The sequence below is a fragment of the Silene latifolia genome, chromosome 3 (assembly GCF_048544455.1).
Source record: "Silene latifolia isolate original U9 population chromosome 3, ASM4854445v1, whole genome shotgun sequence".
Lineage (NCBI taxonomy): Eukaryota > Viridiplantae > Streptophyta > Magnoliopsida > Caryophyllales > Caryophyllaceae > Silene > Silene latifolia.
Genome location: NC_133528.1, coordinates 150743246 through 150762462, shown reverse-complemented (window position 1 = coordinate 150762462; position 19217 = coordinate 150743246). Strand labels below are relative to the sequence as shown.

General features: G+C 43.4%; 3 protein-coding genes across 4 annotated transcripts; 2 read left to right on the top strand and 1 right to left on the bottom strand.

Annotated features, from left to right (window-relative positions):
- The first annotated feature begins 7281 nt into the window (after positions 1-7281).
- LOC141649972 (hsp70-Hsp90 organizing protein 1-like) lies at positions 7282-9684 on the top strand. The gene is made up of 3 exons (XM_074458635.1): positions 7282-7432; positions 8194-8544; positions 9311-9684. The coding sequence occupies exons 1-3, from the start codon at positions 7282-7284 to the stop codon at positions 9682-9684; spliced, it is 876 nt and encodes a 291-aa protein (XP_074314736.1).
- Positions 9685-10679: 995 nt separating this feature from the next.
- Positions 10680-11187, top strand: LOC141648486 (small ribosomal subunit protein bTHXm-like). The gene has a single exon (XM_074457182.1). The coding sequence runs from the start codon at positions 10789-10791 to the stop codon at positions 11065-11067; it is 279 nt and encodes a 92-aa protein (XP_074313283.1). The 5' UTR covers positions 10680-10788; the 3' UTR covers positions 11068-11187.
- A 2429-nt stretch (positions 11188-13616) lies between these two features.
- LOC141648485 (NADH dehydrogenase [ubiquinone] 1 beta subcomplex subunit 9-like) lies at positions 13617-17952 on the bottom strand. 2 transcript variants are annotated; one of them, XM_074457180.1, is made up of 6 exons: positions 17720-17952; positions 17570-17611; positions 16483-16564; positions 15604-15659; positions 14059-14102; positions 13617-13841 (listed from the first exon to the last, which is right to left on the bottom strand). In XM_074457180.1, exons 1-6 carry the CDS (start codon positions 17846-17848, stop codon positions 13838-13840), a joined length of 357 nt encoding a protein of 118 aa, XP_074313281.1. In that variant the 5' UTR covers positions 17849-17952; the 3' UTR covers positions 13617-13837. The 2 variants fall into 2 exon arrangements, with proteins under 2 accessions (XP_074313281.1, XP_074313280.1); XM_074457179.1 differs by having other exon boundaries at positions 13617-13843; positions 14029-14102; positions 17720-17951.
- Positions 17953-19217: the final 1265 nt, after the last annotated feature.

Below are 19217 nucleotides of genomic sequence, written 5' to 3'. Positions count from 1 at the left end.
ACGAAATTGTTATCCCTGAGGAGGGTCAGGCCGTATGTTGTCCTCCGTCGGGCTGTACTGGCGTATACCTCCGGCATTTGGAGTACGGGCTCCGGTTTCCGCTGAATGGGTACGTTGTGGCCATAATTAGAGCCATGAACGTTGCTGTTGCCCAACTGCACCCGCTGGCCATGAGGACCATAATTGGTTTTGTCTGGCTTTGTCTTTTTAAGGGAGAGGCTCCGACGGTGGATTTATTCCGCCGGCTTCATCATCTCAAACCGTCACTTTCTGGCCGTGTTGGATGGTACAGTATACAAACGGAGCAGGGTTATGTTTCTGCTGACAAACCCTCTTTTTGCAAGGACTGGCAAGGTCGGTGGGTGTATGTTAAAGTGCCGGAGGACTATCCGCTGCCCCGCTCCTTCCAGCATCAGGTTAATTTGCGGTGTGAGACTAGGGCGGAGCATGACAGATGGGTCACTCGGAGGCATCTTAAAATGGATGCTAGCAGGGTCCCTCTTAAGGAGGATGAGAGGCTGGCAATGAGGCTCTTTGAAGTGGACAAGAGTGGGATGCCGAAAAGATGGATTCCCCCGACGCAGATCATTCTTCAGGATGAGCCGCTTTGCTATGTCGGCCTCATACCGGCCCTGGCACGGGGTGAGTGGGGTCGGTGTGAGGCCCACCGCCGCTCTTGATGTTTCTTTATTTTCGAACTTCGATTCATTTCTTCTGCTTGACTCTTGCTTTGTTTCTTTTGTAGACCACTTTGGACCGGACCTATCTGAGGATCTTCTTCGGAGAATGGGGCTGCACAAAGATAAAACCGTTGCTGACTTGCATCCCAAGGCTCTAGCCCATGATCGCAGGATGTCGCCGAACGATCTCATGGAACAATGGTGAAGGTCTTGAGCAAAGAGGAGGCGCAGGCGAGGGTTGTTAGCGGCGTGGTGCGTCGGACGCGGAAAACAAGGCCCTTGGTGGCAACGGCGTCGACACCGGATTCAACTCCCATCCCCTCCCTTAAGAAGATGGAGATTGTTGAGATTCCCGATGAGGGGATTCGACGCAGAGGGATCTCCCCTTATCCGTAAGAGGAAAGGGACAGCTTCTACCGCTGGCAAGGAAGTGCCTTCTCCGGTCAAGAAGGCCAAACATGGTACCTATCTAGCTCGTGGCTTAAATTCAGCCGTGCCACTAGGTATTTCTGATGGGTCGATCGATCGATGTTTTAATCGAACTTCTGCAGATCGGCCCAGCGATCGGCTATCGCTCACGTTGGGCGACGGGCGGTGGGGTCCTCTCGCACGGGTTGGTGGTCAAGGCACCATCGTCAACCCTTCATCCCGAAGGCTTTCGTCTCCCGCCCGCAGCTAGTGGCGGGTTGCCACCACCGTCCCTTCATCCCAGAAGGCTTCCGTCTCCGAGCTTATAGAGGAGGGTACGAAGCTTATTAGGGAGCTGGCGAGGTGGAACGTGGCTACCGCTGCTCGTCTCAGGGAGCAAGAGAAGGCCGTGGCTCGGGCTGTTCATGAGCGTAATGCCACTAAGCGGTGGGCGCATCGGCGGCCGGGTCTCCTCAATGAGCGAGGCTTAGGGAAGAGGCCGAGAAGGCGCTCTTGCGCGAGAAAAACTCGGGAGGACGCCGAAAAGGAGGTCCTTCTTGAGAGGGCTAAAGCCGAGGCTGCGCGCCGCCGGGCTGAACTGCTGAGGAAATGTGAGCTCGCTCAGGGGCGCGCCGACCTCTACCTCAAGCAGAGGAACGAGTCCCGGGACCTGTTTAAGGCTCAGGCGGAGGTGGTTCGGGGCAGAGATGCCATCATCAAGCAAAAGGAGGCGGACATCGAGATGCTGCAAACCGACCTGCTTCCCAAGCTGTGCGCCGAGTTCCGGGATTTGGCCGAAGATGCTGCTAGGGAAGTTATCGGGGAGCTTTTCCCTCTTGATGGTTCCTTCCCGTGGGGCGGGTTCGACGTGTTTGCTTGATGACAAGCTTGAGGCTAAGGTGAATGCCGCGGCGGAGAAGGCCAAGGAGGCGGTGAAGGCGAAGATGGAGAGGAGGCGGCCGCGGAAAGGGCGCTCTTCTTTGAGAAGGCTAGGGTAGCTAAAGAAGAAGCCGAAAGGATGAGGGCAGCTGAGGATGCTGAGGCCAAGGCTGAGGCTGCTAGAAAAGCTGCTGGGTTGCCTGCTGAAGAAGATGCGGCTTGATGAGATCAAGTTTACAGCAGATCTGTTTCAGCTCCTCACATGCTACCACGTGCTGCTTGATGAGAACAAGTTTACAGCAGATCTGCTTCAGCTGTCCGGGGGCCAATTACTCAGCCCTTCCTCCCCGCTGTCTCTTGATACATGAACATAGCGCTAGTTTTTGCCTCTTTTTGTACAACCTTGGTAGATTATGTTTCGGCGTGTCCCTATGGGGACGGCCGTCGTCTGTATTCTTTTCACTTGTAATTTTGTAACTTCTAATAATAATTCGTTTCCCTCGCCCTCGGCGTGGCCGAGGTCCTTGTCTCATCTTCGTCAGAGTTGTCTTCCTGTATTCCTAATTGAGTCCCCTCCGTTTTAGAGTGCGTATCTCAACTGTGTTTCAACGCTTCCAAGACACTTCGTCTGTTTTTGCGAGTGTAGTGTGCGATGACCGCTACTGTCGTGGTATCCGCCTTACGAGGGTGACTGCCGCTCTTGTCGGTATGACAGTGTGAGCCGGCGTCTGTTTCTTGATAGCGTGTTACGTGGCGTCTACCACTTGGAGTGACTGCGACGGCATCAAACTTCTTGGGGTGATCTAGTGGCGTCTCTGCTGGGGTGACCGCGACGGCGCTAGACTCTTGATGGAGACTGCCGCTCTTGTCGGTATGACAGTGTGAGCCGGCGTCTGTTTCTTGATAGCGTGTTACGTGGCGTCTACCACTTGGAGTGACTGCGACGGCATCAAACTTCTTGGGGTGACTGCCGTGGCGTCTACTACTTGGGGTGACCGCGACGGCGCTAGACTCTTGATGGAGACTGCCGCTCTTGTCGGTATGACAGTGTGAGCCGGCGTCTGTTTCTTGATAGCGTGTTACGTGGCGTCTACCACTTGGAGTGACTGCGACGGCATCAAACCTCTTGGGGTGACTGCCGTGGCGTCTACTACTTGGGGTGACTGCGACGGCGCTAGACTCTTGATGGAGACTGCCGCTCTTGTCGGTATGACGTGTGAGCGGCGTCTGTTTCTTGATAGCGTGTTACGTGGCGTCTACCACTTGGAGTGACTGCGACGGCATCAAACCTCTTGGGGTGGCTGCCGTGGCGTCTACTACTTGGGGTGACTGCGACGCGCTAGACTCTTGATGGAGACTACTTGCTCTTGTCGGTATGACAGTGTGAGCGGCGTCTGTTTCTTGATAGCGTGTTACGTGGCGTCTACCACTTGGAGTGACTGCGACGGCATCAAACCTCTTGGGGTGACTGCCGTGGCGTCTACTACTTGGGGTGACTGCGACGGCGCTAGACTCTTGATGGAGACTGCCGCTCTTGTCGGTATGACAGTGTGAGCCGGCGTCTGTTTCTTGATAGCGTGTTACGTGGCGTCTACCACTTGGAGTGACTGCGACGGCATCAAACCTCTTGGGGTGACTGCCGTGGCGTCTACTACTTGGGGTGACTGCGACGGCGCTAGACTCTTGATGGAGACTAGCGCTCTTGTCGGTATGACGGTGTGAGCGGCGTACATTTCTTGATAGCGTGTTACGTGGCGTCTACCACTTGGAGTGACTGCGACGGCATCAAACCTCTTGGGGTGACTGCCGTGGCGTCTACTACTTGGGGTGACTGCGACGGCGCTAGACTCTTGATGGAGACTGCCGCTCTTGTCGGTATGACAGTGTGAGCCGGCGTCTGTTTCTTGATATAGACCGCCGCTCTTGTCGGTATGACAGTGTGAGCCGGCGTCTATTTCTTGATAAATAACTGATGGGAAAATTTTGTTTTGATGGAAGGCGCGGGTGGTTTTTCACTAGGTAAAAACATGCGTTGGGGTGTCCACAGCTATCTTGGACACCTCCGTAGCTACATAAATTTTACAAGATTACCAATGCCCTAACGGCTCATCCCAGGCACATCCCCCCCCAATCAGCCACTAGTCGTATCCATGAGGTCGCCTCCCTGCTGTAAGGACGGGCTTTTTCCTTTTTCGGACTTCTTCGCCTCTTTGAGGGATTGCATGTTGCAGCCTCGGGCAGCTATCTGGACGTTGACCACCTCATCCTTCTCGTCTTTGGAGACAAGCTTATGCGCTTCCCCCCGGTCCGAGACATACATCAGTGTTAGGGCCCGGATGGACATCACTGCGTCAGCCTCGCTCAGGGTGACTCGGCCTATGAGAACGTTGTAGGCGGACGAGCCGTCAATGACGACGAACTCAGCTAGGATGTTTTTAGCCGCGTTCTTCTCGCCGAACGTCACCGGGAGTTTAATTGACCCCAGCGGTACCAGCCCGGCCCCAGAGAAGCTGTATAGGGGGTTGGTGCAGGGGCTTAAGTCCTTGATCTTCAGGCCGAGGCCGAGAAAGCACTCTCTAAACATGATGTTCGTGTATGCACCTGTGTCAATCAGGCACCTCTTGACCAGGTGGTTGGATATGTCCAAATTGACTACAAGCGGGTCGCTGTGAGGGGCGATGACCCCTTCGTAGTCCTTTTTTCCGATAGTTATATCGGGGATGCTTGCCGAGGGGATCCTCGAGTTGGGCACAAAGTTGATGGCCTGATATAGCTCGTTTAGGTGCCGCTTGTGCCCATGAGCGGACCCTCCGTTCTCGTTGCCCCCGATGACAACATGAATCACGCCTATCCGCTCGAAGACGGACTTCCTATCTGAATCTGCCGCGTCGGTCTTTTGGCCTTTTGCAACGTACTTGCCGAGGCTTCCCTTCCGGATCAGCTCCTCTATGGCATTCTTCAGGTGGCGGCAGTCGTTGGTTAAATGGCCGGTGTGGCCGTGGTACTCACAGTACTGGCTCGTGTCACCGTCACTTTTTGGCTTGGGGGGTCTCTCCCACTTCTGGCCCTCGTTTTTGCTCGGGCGAAGACTTCGGCGGGCGATACGACGAGAGGGGTTTTTTCACTATACCGCCTCGGTGGTACGTTCTGAATTCCACCCGCACTGCCGAGTCTTGCTCCGGTCGGATCTGTCCGATCGCGATCTGTTATTCTCACGGCGTCGACTGTCGGACCGCGAGCCGTTGTTGTCGCGGCGTCCTTCGTCCTGACTGTCCTGCCTGTGACTCTTCTTTTCTGATTGCTCGGCTTCGCGGGGATCTTCCCGTGTCTTGTGGTAGTCTTCCACCTTGATGGCTTGGTCGGCCAACTTTCGGCGGCGTCCGGGCCCGGGCCTCCGCTCTTGATGAGCTCGTTTTTAAGGCTCCCCTTGGGAGGCCCTTCATCGATCTGCGAAGGCCGCCAGCTCGGGGTTAATTTCTCGAATCTGCTGGACCTTTCCATCGAACCTCTTCACATAGCTCCGGAGAGACTCGCCCCCCTCCTGTCTGATAGTCAGGAGGTCAGATGTCTCTACGGCCCTTCTCCTATTGCAGGAGTACTGGGCTAGGAATGCGCCCTTCAGGTCGGCGTAGTAGTACACCGAGCCATCAGGAAGCCCTTTGTACCAGCTCTGAGCCATCCCATGCAAAGTTGTTGGGAAAATTCGGCACCAGACCTCATCGGGCTGCTCCCATACCGACATGTAAGACTCGAAGGCCTCGGCGTGGTCGATCGATCACCATCCCCCTTGTATGACGGGGTGGCGGCAGAGCTTATTTGGCACCGGACTTCCGGGACGTAGGCGTTAAGGGGCGCGACCACGTGCCGAACGACACGCGGCGATCGGCTCCTTGCGTCCCTAACCTCGGCTCCTCCCCGTAGCGGGAGGGGCTCCTTCTTCGACTCGGACTTCTTCTCCAACTCTGCTGAGTCGGACTCCTCTTGCTCCTTCGGGGTGAGCCTCGTTCGTGCGGCGGGGACGCTGTCCTCCCACGAGTGCGGGAAGGACTTAGGTCTACCGCGCCCACTTTGGGCTCCCCGGCGACTTGGCTGGGGTCGGCTTCTCCTAGTGCTCCGTTCAAGTTTCTTGGAGTCACATTTTGGGCCCTGGTCTCCCGGACAGTTTCCCGCTCTTGTCGGCGTGACGGTGTGTGAGCAGCGTACTACTAATTAGGTCTAGGAGCATTTTCAGTTTCGCTATGTCAACCACATGTCCCATGATGGTGACCTGTTGGTCGGCGCGCGTGTCGGGTATTGATGGCATCCCGAACTCCGGTTGGACTACACCGCCGGTGGAGGGCTGTATGACTCGAAATTGTTGAAAGTATCATCTTGGTAAAATGCGGTTTAAGTCGATTCTGACCGCATCTTGTTGTTTCGACATTTTCTTAGCTTTTTGGGTGGGTTTTTGTTGGTTTTTTTTTTTTGTTTGGGAATGAATGTGACTAGCTTCTAGTGTCTTTTCCCACGACGGCGCCAATTGTTCCGGTGTAATTCCGAGCAAGTATCGTTACCACCCGTGGCTTGTAGAATAATGTCTTTGGTTGAACCCTTCTCGCTCCTATCGCCTCTCTCGGCCTTTCCTGCAACAATGAACGAACTGAGGGCTTGGCTTTGTGCCAAGCGTACTCACTCCGACGCCCAAGTCAGTGAACTTAGAGGTATAAGTTGTATACTAATTGGCTAGGAATGTATTGTAGAGAGATAAGGGAGATATTACCAGATGAATAGTGTATTTTAGGTTAAGTTGTGGGATCCTTTCCTCAATGAAGGTTGAGGAGTATTTATAGGCTTTCACCATTTGTCGCGTAGTGGCCAAGTGGCCAAGTGGCTTATTAGGTGGAAAGACCGTTCTACCCTCGGCCGATGTACCTACGGCAGGCCGGCAGAGGGTCTTGGATGTGAGTACGCGGACATGTGTCCCGGGGCGAGCCGTCTGGCCGAGACCACAGCTATCGGTAGATGGGCTGCATCGGCTAGGCAGTCTAAGCCGTTGACTTGCTGTGGATATCCTTGACCTTGCTCAGTGTGTTGACTTGGTCAGCGGTGCAGAATATGCCCCATCAAACCGACTTACAAATATCTCTAACAACCTTGTAACAACTTTAATCTAACTAACTAAGTTTCTAACAACCTTAGTTAGTTCATATGTTTCTATACCCATAAATTCGATAAGTCGTGTGAAGAATCATATGTAGGTCTTCCATATTGGAGAAATAGAAAAGAGTGATCTAGTTTATAATCCAAGGGCTACTCCATCCATTGTCAATTAGTTATGGAATGGTCGAGGCCCATGTGCGATTCTAACAAATCGCCACTTCTTGCAGACCCGGAAAATTCACAGGATACCACACTATTGGAATTGAATTATCAACTTTTTGAAGATAACCAAGAAAGCTCGACGGTGATGACACCAATGAATAATGGTATGTGGCCTATTTTTTTTTTTTTTGTTTAATCTGATAGTCACTCTATTTCGACTTGATATATAGAGATATCGTCAATAACACCTTGCAGAAAATGAGAGAACGTCATTATGTGATGGTAATCTCGTACCACCCTCTTACATACACATATGATATACAGCTCTTACATTTTATAGGGCCTACACTGTGTATGTGAGAAGAGTACCACCCGGTGGAGCTAAGCTCTATTATTATCGGCAGCTTAAATTAAGAGCCATTAATCTGACTTGGTCGGGCAATCGATTAACTGATCGCTGTATATACTCACTTTTAAAATAAGGGATACCCTAATATCTCTCAACTTTTTTATTTTCTAAGATGTACCCTTTTTTTCTTGAAAAAAAAAAAAAAAACTTACCGTCAATAACTTTTGGCTACAAGTTCAGAATACGATAAACTTTTTTTCAAATTGTCGTCTTTAAAAGGTCTTTAGTTTGAAAAAGAATTCACCGAGGCCTCAACTCGTAGTTGGGAATAATGGTCGGTCAAAGTTTATTCGTTAAAAAAGGTTTGATCAAACCATAACTACCGGCTACGAGTTCAAAAAGCAGTGAATTTTTTTTTTTTAAATTTAAGGCCTTGACGAGATAATTGATTTAAGGCCTTGACGATTGTGCAGCAATCTTTCCATAATTTTTTTTTTCAAATTTAAGGCCTTGACGAGATCAAACCAACCATTACTAAAGTCGTATTACTCGTATATGACTAAATATCTCTTGCAGAAGGAACTCGAGCGAAAGAAGCAGGCAACAAGTATTTCAAGGAACAAAAGTTTGAAGAAGCTATCGTATGTTACTCGAGAAGCATTGTTGAGCTACCAACAGCAGCAGCATACGGAAACAGGGCAATGGCGTACATCCAGCTTAACAAGTTCATTGAGGCCGAGAATGATTGTACCGAGGCCTTAAAGATTGATGGACATTTTTTCAAAGCTTATGCACGTCGAGCAATGGCTAGAACCAAACTTGGTTGTGATCTTGAAGGAGCCTTGGCCGATATACAAGCTGCAATGAGGTTGGATTCTAATAACCGAGAGATGGAGGAGCTCTATGCTGAGATTGTGTCCATGAAAGGTAAGCCACAAGCAAGCATATATTTAATCTCATGTAAAGAAGTTATAGGCTAATGCAGTGGCGGATTTAGAGGAGGACTAGCAGGGGCGGCCATTAGGATCGAATTTCTTAGTTAAAATTTTCGTAATTTTACAAGGTTTACTTTATGGCATTATCAGTTCGTCCCCGCTGGAATTTTTCACATCCTGACTCCGCCACTAGGCTAATGTTTCTTTGACGATAGATAGGTTTTTTTTTTTTTTTTGGCAAGCGGAAAAAAAGATTCCTAATATTCCCTCATAGCCCTTTTTGCCAGGGTATGAGCTCTTTTGTTAATTAAGGTCCCTGCGAATAAAACTTAAACATAAACAGTGAAAGCTTGCAGAATTAGCTACAATCTCGCCCAAGATTCCTTTAATGTGATGATGCTTGCTTTTCTTTCCTGCCCATTGCATTAACAGACTGAGACAGTCCGATGAGGACTTCCAAGTGTTGATAACAAGAAAAAGCGATAAATAAGGTTGAACTTTATTAGCGTCACTAGACATATGTTAGAATAACCGTTTCTTAGTTTTCAGCAACTCACTCGTATAGGACGAAGATAGTTCAACTTCTACCTAGGTCTGAAAGATCAATCTTACCTTTACTTCTAATCGTAGTTAAATTTTTTGAAAAAAGAAAGTCTTATTGTGTAATTTTTTTGAAAAAAACTCGACTGGACCATGACCTGGTCAGCGTATGCTTAGCTTCGCCCCTTGTATTTGCTTGAATGGAACATTTCCTACAGGTGCAACTGAAGCAAAAGAAGAAGGCAACGCTTTTTTCAAAGACCGAAAATTCAAAGATGCTATAGTAAGTTACTCTGCAAGCATTAGAAAATTCCCAACAGCGGTAGCTTACAACAATAGGGCAGTGGCGTACTTAAAGCTAAATAAATGGAAGGAGGCTGAGAATGATTGTTCAAAGGCCTTGAAGATTGATGATCAATACTTTAAAGCGTATGCCCGCCGTGCAATCGCTAGGTCGAAACTTGGGTGTAATCTTGGAGGTGCTTTAGGGGATGTTGAAGTTGCACTTAAGTTGGAGCCGGATAATCAAGAGATGAAGGAGCTTCAAGGTAAACTCATTCAAATGCTTCGGCAGGAGGGTGAGTTTTTATGAGAGGATTTTTAAACAACGTAAATAAATGATCGGACAATGTGTTAATGAATGGCTTGTAATACGGAGAAAAAGGATTGTACATCAGATGTACTACATCATACTTTTTGAGTTTTTGTGTATTTTTTTCGAGTACTATAGATTTTATAAATTACATTTTAGTTTTATCATGTCAAAAATCAAATTTTTTTGAGCTTATATGTAATTTTTTTGAGTTATAATGTAACTTTTTGAGATAAAGTTTAAGTAAATAAACTCAAAAACTTTATAATAAAACTCAAAAATTTTAGATTAAAACTCAAAAACTTTATCTTAATGCTCAAAAACTATATCTCATCTGATGTACTACATCAGATATATAATCCACTTATTGTGTAATACGGTGACATGATTATGGAGTACTATGACATGATACACTAAGTATATACCTAAAACGTTCTCATCAAAGCTAAATAAAAAAAATTATGGCCGGTAATTAATTAAAGTACAACACCAAATTCTAAAATAGTTTTTTCTAAGACCTTTAAAAAATCCAAACAAAAACATTAATATCATGGATATTATTTTCGTTAAATAAAGTTCATATCAAATCCAAAAATAATCTGAACCTCAAATGACCCGACCAATCCCGATTAGATCAACATTCTTGCAAATTCGAATAGACCTGGTTCGAATTGACTAAACCCGGTTGACTCATTTGTCAGGTGTACTCATAGCACACTATGATAACTCAAATGAGGTCGTTGTACGAGCTGTCCATTATCAAGTTATTTAGGGATAATAGTCAGTTCACAACAATATACATTCGAGTCGGACATTAGTCGGGGCCAATTTGGGTGACGGCTCAAGTTCAAATCCTCATTTTCGTGTCCCGAGTCGGGTTATTCAGGTTGAATTATTCCGATCGAGTCGGTCAATTTTATCTGGTCTACCAAGGAGTCTTTGCATTGTGGGCTTCAAAACGCAAGGGAAAAAACAGGAGCACATGTACCATAATAAGGCCCAACACAAACAACAATAATTCCATTTTCACAAACCACAATCGATTCAAAACCCCATAGTTTCGCCATAAACAACAAGAAATAATTTTTAGGGAAGAACAAAATCATGGCAATGAAGCAATTATGCAACTCATTTACAAGAAGAATAATTTCAACCCAGAAACTTGAAATTCCCAATTTATCCTCCTTCTCAGCATTATCTTCATCATCAACATCAGATGCAATCTTGTGTGGAAGAGGAGACAAAAAGACTAAAAAGGGCAAGAGATTCAAAGGATCTTATGGTAATATAAGACCTAAAAAGAAGGAAATGATTGAAAGGCTTAAAGATAAGGTTGAAGTTCCTCAGTCTACTCCTTGGCCTCTTCCCTTTAAACTTATTTAAAGTTTATGTTTTTGAATTAATATTTGTTGTTGATTTTAATAATTTGGGGAATTTTAGTTTAATTTGTGTTTTGATGGATAATTGAAGTGTTTTTTAATGATAATGTTAGGGTTTTGGATATTGGGTTGGTGTTAAAAGTTTTGATCTTGATTGTTGGCTGATTTGATTACTCTCATTTAAGACGGGCATATCCGTCTTAACCTTAAGACGGGTCAAATACCATAAGTAAGACAAAAGAGCTGCTGATAAAGCTTGATTGTTGGCTAATTTGATTATTGCTCTAAATGTTGTTCGTTATGAATTCGCCCATATGGATTAGCGATTCGCTCTTGTAGAATGTGTGTTATATGTATTTTCAGTAAGCGAGAAGATAGAATTAGCCTCTAACCATTCGAGATTTGGAGGGTATATGAGTGAATTCGGTAAACCTGATTGTAGCCTTGTAGAGTTGTAGGTATTAGTTGGATATTAGGTTTGTATTAGAGTTTTGCTCTCTGTGATAGAAATCCGGGGAATGTTCCAAATTCAATCTTGGTGGCGGAGTTTAGTTGATTGGAATTATGTAATGCTATGAATAGGCTAGGGTTTTCATTAGGTAGGAGAGTCGATTTTAGTGTGGTAATTCGATAATTTATGGTTTGAGCTTGTTAAGCTAAAAGCTAGCATATTACGAATGATGAACTGAAGTTGTTAGCTTATTAATTGATGGGGATAATGTCAATAACAATTGCAAAGTCAACGACATTTATGTATGCTAGAAGGTGTTATGTTATGTAACTAGTGTGATCATGTGATCCTGAATTTAAAGTGTCTTTCGGATCATGTCATTATTGATCGAGATGACGTCTGATTATGAGCTAATATCTCCAGACCTTAAAATCAAATTGTGTGATCCTGCTTTAGTAGTGCTAGACTGCTAGCTATGTTACTCCGACTTCTCATGTTATCTCGCATATATGTGTTCTACACTAGATGTATGCAGGTGACCCCTAGGGTTTTCATTATGTAGGAGATTACGTGACCCCTAGGGTTTTCACATAAAGCGAGTCAATGTTAGTGTGGTATTAAAGTTTCGATCTTGGTGATGCACATCATGGGCAATGCTCCAATTTCAATTTTAAGGATGGAGTTTAATAACTTTAATTGATAGACTAGGGTTTTCATTATGTAGGAAAGTCAATTTTAGTGTGGTAATAGTTTATTGAGCTCGTTAAGGTACTAGCTAGAATATGATGAATGATGAATTGATGTTGCAAAAGTAAGAGTATAGTGGTTAAGACGGAGGTATTGTGGACAATAGGTCTCATGTTCGAATCCCTCCTCCCCTCTATTGTAATGCGACTAAGTGCGCGTTTCGATTGACCAAAAGAAAAAAAGTGAAGAGTATATAAGGAAACTTAGTTTTGTTTGATTAGAAAAGGTTTGATGTTTTTGATTGACATGGTATGTGAATGAGGCCTTCTTTAAAACCAGCTCAATTTCAGCCATTTGGTTAAATTGATGGTGATAGTGGCCATAGGAATTACGAAGTTACTCGCATTCGTGTATGCTAGAACATTTTTAAAAAGGTGGTGATTATATGATCCTGGTGATAGTGGCCATAGTGTACTCTTAGTTGAACATTGACCTATGTAGTACTTCGTAGTATTTACTAACCATGGGGGAATTCAGGCTTTTTTTATCGACTTCTTGTAGGGTTCAAATAAAAAACACTAGCTCTCTTTGCTCGTCTTGAGAAAGATCTTGGACCAGACTATATCTGGTGCGGTTCATTTATCGACTTGCTGTGGTTTTCAAGTAAAGAAAACTAGTTCTCTTTGCTCGTCTTGGGAAAGATCTTGGACTAGACTATAACTGGTGAGGTTCATTTATCGGCTTGCTGTGGGGTTCAAGTAATGAAAACTAGTTCTCTTTGCTCGTCTTGAGAAAGATCTTGGACGATGGGGTTCATATATCGAGTTGCTGTGGGGTTTTAAGTAAAGAACACTAGTTCTCTTTGCTCGTCTTGAGAAAGATCTTGGACTAGATTGTAACTGGTTAAACCTAGCTTCATGGTGAAAAGCCTCTCTAGCACTTGTATGTTAGACATTGTGAATCGAGACGACTTCTGATTGTGAGCTAAATTTTCCGGCCCTAAAAATCGAGTTATGTGATCCTGCTTTAGTAGTGCGGGCTTTCTTACCCCTGTCGCGTTTCTGTGTTCTACATTTAGATATGGATATGATACTTGGACACTGATCCGAGTACGTGACTCTAGCTTGCTGTTTCTTTTCTGTTCACACGTAACATTTCCGCTTCAAATTTATAAAAGAACAGGTTGGTTTTGCGTAATTCAGCCTCGCCATAGTTACCACGAGCAGGATGTTGATTGAAATTGAAAATTGTCGAAAACCAGCATAGGGGTTGTTTCGGACTTGTAGTTATAGCAAGTGATCTACTATCAAACAATATACTGTATCAACTATCAAGCTATTTTTTTTTTTTTTGACATTTTTTCAACATTCATACTGTAAGAACACTAAGAACCGAAACTCAGATAACATTCAAAGTTCAAACCAAGCACAATTTGGAAGTAATTTATTAGTTCATTCATGAGATCAAAATCTCGTTCATAAGTACATTCATTAGTACTTCCGAAATGGTTGATATGCTCTGTAAAGGGAGCTTTGTTTGGTAAAAATACAAAAAACAACAGGTGAACAGTTAAAATGTTTGCAACATCAATTAACACAGGCAGACTCTTCATCATCATCTTCTGGTAATGGACATGTCACCTACAAAATTAGATTAAGAAAACGAAGATACAGCGGTTTCAGCAAAGGTACAATGATCCAAAACTGTCTAAAGTGTCTTACATAGTAATTCATTACTTCATCCTTTCCCGCACAAGGCTAACGCTACAAATATTTGATGCAGTATTAAAAGGGTAAGAATGTAAGACAGTAAAAGTCAATTCAAACCTTTATTAACTGCAGTTAGGGATGCAGTTACCTCGACTCAGCCTCTTCTTGCCCATAGTTGTAGATAATCTCAATCTGCAATAGATGCACACAACGATAAGTCGATAAGGCATGGGGAAATCAAAATACGTCAAGTGTAACTGGTTCACCACTATGTTACATTCATTCATTCATATAGGTGTTTTCCTTGCATAAAGTTCAGAAACAATGATGTTCCTTTACTTCTTTAAATATGACAAGTAATTGATTGTTTTCACTTGAACATCTGCTTTGTGCTATTCATTAGTTTTGTGGACCATTAGGAGGGTATCATTTCGAACAGCAAGTCTTGTTGAAGACGGGTCGGAGTAACTGACGGGTAATGTCACTCACAAAACGGATAGGGGGCACAAGGTGGGGGCACCCCCATGTGCTTCCCTCTCTCCTCTATTTGGGTCATTTGTGAGAGAAAATGGTATCCGTCACTCCAAAGTGACAGATACGTGCCGTCACAAATGAGATTTTGTGCATTTCGAAATAGTTATACGGCATGCAAGGGATGTTTATATTGGATTATATAAGGACAACTCCCGGAATTAGTTGAGACACCATAAGCTAATTTAAGCTATGATTATCTTCACCAACAAAACATTATCAATATCCATCTTACAAACAGCAAGGTAAGGACCAAAAAAAGGGATAAACCCCACACAGTCACACACCATAACAAAGTCTGAATCCTCTAGGAGGATAACTCAAGATAAATTGCACAGAAAGACAAATCCAGTTGTCTGCAGGATACATTGAGACTGGAGAAACGCCAGAACATAGCTATTTTTCTCAAACACAGACGTTCATGCAGTTGAAAGTTTGAAACTTGAGAGTATTCGTCAAACAAGAAGAAATCTTTAAACAAGATCAACTAAGGAATTCGAAAGCATGTCATAGAGCAGGAAAAATGATAAATCTGTTCATGTCTAATTATATGCAAAGGCAAGATAATCCCTTGAGTTTCTTCTGTTCCGGATATGGTGACTTCTATATATTAAAAAATATGGTGTTGAAAACACATCCATTGAAGAAGTATTGATACTACTGAAACTCAAAGGAGTCCAGGAAGTCGGGAAATTGTAAAATTTAAAAAAAAAAAAAAAAACATCTACAAATAATACGAAATACGAGAATAACGCATACTTACTGACAATCAAAGGCTGACAAGGTAGAAAGTGGGGAAGAAAAAAAACACGAACGATGAAGAAAGAACAAGTACTACCTCCATTTTTATTCTTTTCTTCCCATTTGCTTTTTGACAGTCTCCAAGACGGTACTTTGACCGTAATTTCCGACAAGTAAATGTTACCTTTTTCGGTCGAAAATAATATTTTGTGAAAGATAGTTTGATAATAAATGTAAATATTTTAGTTTTGTGTATTAGAAATTTTTATTCTCCAATATATTTATGGTCAAAGTTTTGTAAGTTTGACCTCCAAAAGACAAATGGGAAGAAAATAAGAAAATGGAGGGAATACATTCTACCTCTCAGCTTTTACTTCCGTGTAAGGAAACAAAAAAAAAACAAAAAAAGGAAAATACATACCCCTTTAGGTGGCTCTGGATTTCTGCAGAACTTTGAACCGCCAGGAGCCCATGGGACTGCAGGGTGGATGGGAAAATGCATGAGACGAATTGTGGATCAGCAATTCTATACATATGAGTGATATGACTCTATGAGGCTGAAATATAAAATACTTGAAATTAACTAGACTGATTGCTGAGAGATGCCCAATCTCGCCTTTTGTATTCCCATTAAAATTTATTCACTCAGCAGAAAAAGCTGTTCCATAAATTTCATTTGTTATTTGAGAAGGACAGATTTTATTTCCTTGTACATAACTGGAAATATCCAATTTTGTCTCGCTATTTACACCATAACTTAAGAGTAGAGAATTGTTTGGGGTGCACATATTTTCACGGGAAGATTAGACCAATACACGGGGATTATAGGGAGCATACCAAGAGTGCCCTTTTATGTACACTGCAAAGTTCTCTAACTGGGGCCCACATGATAGCTAGTAGTGGGTATGTGTTAACAATCTCCGTGTCCCCATACATTACTCCCGTGAATTTATGGGAGCCCATTGTTTGACACAGAGTTCCAATATGATCCCCTATACTAATAATTCACCAACACACAAGACACCAGTTTTCCTTGTCAAATATATTGGATAAAGGGAAAAAAGAACACTTATTGTGGGTGACAAGGATTCATTATCCTTTTCATCTCTGCCAATTTTTTTATTCGGAGCAAAATGCACTACCAGCACAAAAATGTGGAAGGCCAAATACATTATACAAACCTCGGATGGAAGGATGGAGCTAATATAAGCAGTACAATAAATCATGAAAGAGAACATATGATAAACCTAAATCTAAAGCAAACCCCTAATGATAACAAAGGTGGTTTTTAAGAAATTACCAACGTAAGGATCAGGGTGTCGCCACTTATTGTACTCAGATTCACCATGAGCAATCATCTTGTCAATCGTGTCAAGGTCCTCCTACAAACCATCAGAAGCATTACTTGGTAAGAAATGCAAAAGACGCGTCAAGACATCAATAAGACAAGCAACTCTCCAATAGCATTTCCACATCACATTCTTCTACAAACACATGAAGCATCCAATAGCAGCAAAAAAAAATCGTGAATGACGTAGTGAGTAGCATAGTCACAAACACGCAATCTCAAATCATATCACCTATCCAACCTAGGAGGGCACGTCACAAAGATTTCACCTTTATCCAACCTAGGAGAGCAAATACTCTCAATCATTCAAAAATCCTATAATTCACCTAAAATATACCCCTCTCCAATTCATCCATATAATCGGGGGGGGGGGGGGAATCAAGCTTTCCTCCAAGACATCATCGTTATTCCCAATAACAATCAAACCACTACATTTCAATCAATCGGTACCCTTCAATACAATCATCAATCATAAGCACATCAAAACAAACGGCAAACCCAAATCATTTCACTAATAACCCACCAACAAAAAAAAGCTACTTTTTGCAACACTACAGCAAACATGACTTGAAAAAACAAAATAAATGATCACATTGATCTACAAAACTAAATCCAAATTCAGACGGGAATCAAATCAATAACATATCACATTTTTCAGGATACCAGATTTCTTACGGAGCTCATCAGCAATCTAAGATTACACCTTTTTTTGGTCCAAGACACCATCTTTATCCCCAAAAACTATCAAATAATCTCAATCATCAAAAGCCGATAATTCAGCTACAATCTCCACTTCTCGAATCCATCTATACAATCTAGGAATAACAAGTTTTCCTCCACGACACCATCTTCATCTCGAATTCCCGAGAATAATCAAATTAAAACCACTACATTTGAATCAATCAATACCTTTCAATTGTACGACCATCACCAACACAACCATCAATCATAACCACAACATTTCAAATTCTATCAAAAACCCACCAATTAAAAAGCTACATTTTACACATTGATCTACAAAATTAAATGAAAAACATACCACATTTTTCTGGGCATCAAATTTCTTACGGAGCTCATCAGCCTACAAAAATAAAAACCCAAATTAGATCGAGAAAATAGCAAACCCTAGAAATCAAATGATCTGAACAAAATGAAATCAATAAAAAAGAGGGAAGAACTTAGGGTTTACATCATTGTAAAAGAGGTGACGATGAACAGCCCAATTGAGAGTATCACGAAGAGAACGACGATAAAGAAGACGAACTTTTTGCTTTTGAGCAGCTCTTCTTGCAAAATACGACGCCGTTGTTAAGCTCATCCTTTCTCTCTCTTCTCCTTCTCTCTCTAGATTTCTCTATTTCTCTATACTATCTGTCTTCACCGGTAATATCAGGTGTTAGACCTTGCACAATGGTGGGTAAAAACTAAAAATGTAAACTAGTTGATGGTAAATTTAAAAAAAAAAAAAAAAAGATTAAAATCGTCTCACAATGTGAAATGTTTCATAAAATAATCGTCTTTTTTAACAGGTGATCAAGGATGGAAAGAAAATTTGACCATTAGATTTACGGGTTATTAATTTATGTGTTAACCAAACAATCACTAAGTTATGATTTTTGGGTGGAATTTGGTTTTTAAGTATAATTTTTTTGTGGCGTTATTGTGTTGAATAATACACAGTTTTTCGGGATTCCGGGGTCCCGGAACAAAATTCTCCGGAAATCACATATAAAGTTTCTCGGGTCAGATAAAACGGCCACGCAAAGTTTGAGCACCAACGGAAGACATTTGGGGGTGCCGGTGTGCCACAAACCAACATTCGCCGAAACTCGGATTATCGTGAAAAATGTGTTAAAGCTCGTTATTTGAGGTCAAAATCGAACAGTTAATTCTGAAATGAGCTCGGAAGCGTGATTGAAAAACAGGAGAAAAAGAAACGGGTCAAGACGACCTTCCGAACGGTTTGAAATTAAAGTGTATAACAATACACGATTTTTCGGGATTTCGGGGTCCCTAACAAAATTCTCCTAAATCACATAAAAAGTTCCTCGGGTCATATAAAGCGGCCACGCAAAGTTTGAGCACGAACGGAAGACATTTGGGGTGCTTGGTGTGCCTGAACCAAAGATTCGCCGAAACTCGGATTATCATGAAAAATGTGTTAAAGCTCGTTATTTGAGATCGAAATTGAACAAAGGTTAATTCCCGAAATGAGCTCGGACGCGTGGTTGAAAAACATGGAGAAAAAGAAACAGGTCCGACGACCTTTCCGAACTACAAAATTGAAGTGTATAATACACGGTTTTTCGGGATTTCGGGGTCCCGGAACAAAATTCTCCGGAAATCACATAGAAACTTCCTCGGGTTAGATAAAGCGGCCACGAAAGTTTGAGCACCAACGGAAGACATTTGGGGTGCTGGTGTGTCACAAACCAAAGATTCGCCAAACTCGGATTATCGTGAAAAATGTGTTGAAGCTCGTTATTTGAGGTCGGAATCGAACAGTTAATTCCCGAAATGAGCTCGGACGCGTGATTGAAAAACAGGGAGAAAAAGAAACAGGTCCTAGTTTGACCTTCCGAACGGCCAAATTGAAGCGTATAACATTACACGGTATTTCGGGATTCCGGGGTCCCGGAACAAAATTCTCTGGAAATCACATAGAAAGTTAGTCGGGTCAGATAAAG